This window comes from Gossypium raimondii, chromosome 2 (assembly GCF_025698545.1).
Source record: "Gossypium raimondii isolate GPD5lz chromosome 2, ASM2569854v1, whole genome shotgun sequence".
Lineage (NCBI taxonomy): Eukaryota > Viridiplantae > Streptophyta > Magnoliopsida > Malvales > Malvaceae > Gossypium > Gossypium raimondii.
The window spans coordinates 24428480-24430836 of NC_068566.1; the positions used below are offsets into that span (position 1 = coordinate 24428480).

The 2357-nt window shown below is 39.4% G+C and overlaps 1 protein-coding gene across 5 annotated transcripts; it reads left to right on the top strand.

Annotated features, from left to right (window-relative positions):
• The first annotated feature begins 205 nt into the window (after positions 1–205).
• Positions 206–1654, top strand: LOC105788321 (ycf20-like protein). 5 transcript variants are annotated; one of them, XM_012615152.2, is made up of 3 exons: positions 206–628; positions 719–903; positions 1065–1654. In XM_012615152.2, exons 1-3 carry the CDS (start codon positions 620–622, stop codon positions 1501–1503), a joined length of 633 nt encoding a protein of 210 aa, XP_012470606.1. In that variant the 5' UTR covers positions 206–619; the 3' UTR covers positions 1504–1654. The 5 variants fall into 5 exon arrangements, with proteins under 5 accessions (XP_012470606.1, XP_012470608.1, XP_012470609.1 ...); XM_012615154.2 differs by having other exon boundaries at positions 206–621; XM_012615155.2 differs by having other exon boundaries at positions 206–600.
• Positions 1655–2357: the final 703 nt, after the last annotated feature.

Here is a 2357-nt window from a genome sequence, read left to right on the forward strand (position 1 = left end):
TTAAACCACACCAAAATAAAAATTTAATGGTGCAATTTTAATGAATGAGTTGTTTTGCTCACTCATCTAGTGTACAAGAGTCAATTTACCCATTTATCGATGGAGGGAGTAAAAATGCAATCCAAAATATAGTAAGGGAGCTCTATGGTACTTTTACCCTAGTTACACCCTAATTTTTTTGTTCATTTATTTGGGAAGTCTTTTCTCTTTCTTCTATCGTCATCCACCTCCTACAATCGCCCCTCTTCTCTCTCTCGGCTTTACAAATCAGTTTTTTTTTTTTCTCTCCCATCTCAGTTCTCACCCACTGCCGTGTCCACTGGTTTTTGCCCGATCAGACCCGTATTCCGTGTCGGAATCCGTGTCGACACGGGTACTGAACCCCAAATTGCCGAGTCCGGGTAACGAAGCATATGATTGTGGTGACAACCTTAAATTCCCTGAATGACTAGATTGTCTTTCATGATTTTGCTCCTTTTATCTGACTAGGATTACCTTGGCTTGCTTTTCATTTTATTATGCATCAACTCCATATTTCCTGCCTTATTTTGGATGCCCATTAATCCTTAGTACTCGAAACTTGCCACCTGCGAAGACAAGGCAGGCTTTTTTATGTAGAATGTCAGTGGTATTGTCAATTGGAGATTTGCAATTAACTGCAGAAACATTTGATCTGTTTTGCTTCGACACACTGATTTTGTGGGTGCTCTGTTTGCAGTATATGGCCTGTCAAGTGGGAAGAATCAATTTGCAAGCAGGTTTATCAATATCGGAGAATGATGTCGTTGCAAGTTCATGTCTGACGCTTGCAACTTGTGCAATCCAGAGGTGGAGCAATGAGCTTAGTTTAAGTGGACAATCTTCGAAGATTGGTTTAAAGTCTTTAACGTTCCCCAAAAAGAGGTAAATTTGAACTTTATTAAAATTTTGAGCTGCCGAAGGCCTTCTATTCTCGGAAGGATTCTGTTAATGATTGTAAGCTGATACCTGATTGTTTGCTAGCTAATTGAAATTTTTAGATGCTCTTTTAAACAACCCATATGATTTTGCTCACCTTAAAACAGTTCAACACAAAGACATGGTTGGAAAATAGCATTGGCCTTAGACACTGGTGGGGTGCCTGGAAATGGTGAAGATAGTCTCAACAGTGACAGCTCTAATCTTGGTGGTACTCGACTGGGCAGGATAGTAAGTGCAGGTGGGAGGCAGCTATTAGAGAAGTTGAACTCGGCAAGAAAGAACTTCCCCATGAAGATATTCCTCCTCCTTTTGGGCTTCTATACTGCAAATGCTTTGGCAACTATTCTTGGACAAACAGGTGATTGGGATGTATTAGTTGCTGGGGTTGTTGTTGCTGCAATCGAGGGGATCGGTATGCTTATGTACAGAAAGTCCCCTTCTTTAAAAACTGGAAGATTGCAGTCGATTGTGGTAATGGTTAACTATTGGAAAGCCGGAGTGTGCTTAGGTCTTTTTGTTGATGCTTTTAAATTAGGTAGTTAACTTGAACTTCTGCTATTGGGTTGGGGCTTCCTTTTTGAATGTATTTTACATATAGCCCTGGCTCTATCGATAGATTGTCAACTAGGTGAGAAATGTATGATAACCATTGCCCATGTATTTTGCAAATAAAAATTCCCTGTTGGGTCAAGAAGCTCTGCTGTTCTTCCCAGCCTCATCATCCCCCTTTCGCCCCCATTTCTGTTGCCCTTGGAAATTTTGATCGAGTTGCAGGCAGCAAATAGGTTTCACTAAATCAACTTTCATGTAGATCATACATGTAGATCATGTGGTTCCATCGATGCTTTATGTGCAAAAGTTTTAGTGATTGGACTTCAGGAACATTCCCAATGAAGACGTTGAGGTTATGTCTGCCGTTGGATTCAATCTTTGCCTTTGTGTTGCTTTGAACGAAAATTGTAATGGCATTAACCTCTTTCTTCTTTTCCTTTCTTTTTGGCTCAAATTTCCTTAGTATGAAGTACTATTTTGCACGTATGTTTTCTTAGGTGAATGAGGACATGGGATTTTTCTCCAGTAGCCCACAGGCAAGGCAAGGATAATAATGAACACATCATGTCATGTACACACTAAATCATCCCTTTTTTTTTTCCTAGGATAATAATGAACATCAGGAAAGCTCTCCACTTTTTTCAACTTTGCCAAATCAAATATCCGAGTATTTACGTTAGATGTTTGTTCTCCAATTTCTAGTGTCTTTCCAACAAAGGAAATCTTCCTTTATTTGGACAGAAATCATCATGTAGACATCTAGCTTAGTTCTTTCCTATATTTAGATCTGCACACTGTATTGGAAATGCTGTATTTGATATTTGATACCCAGATGAAGTAGAGTC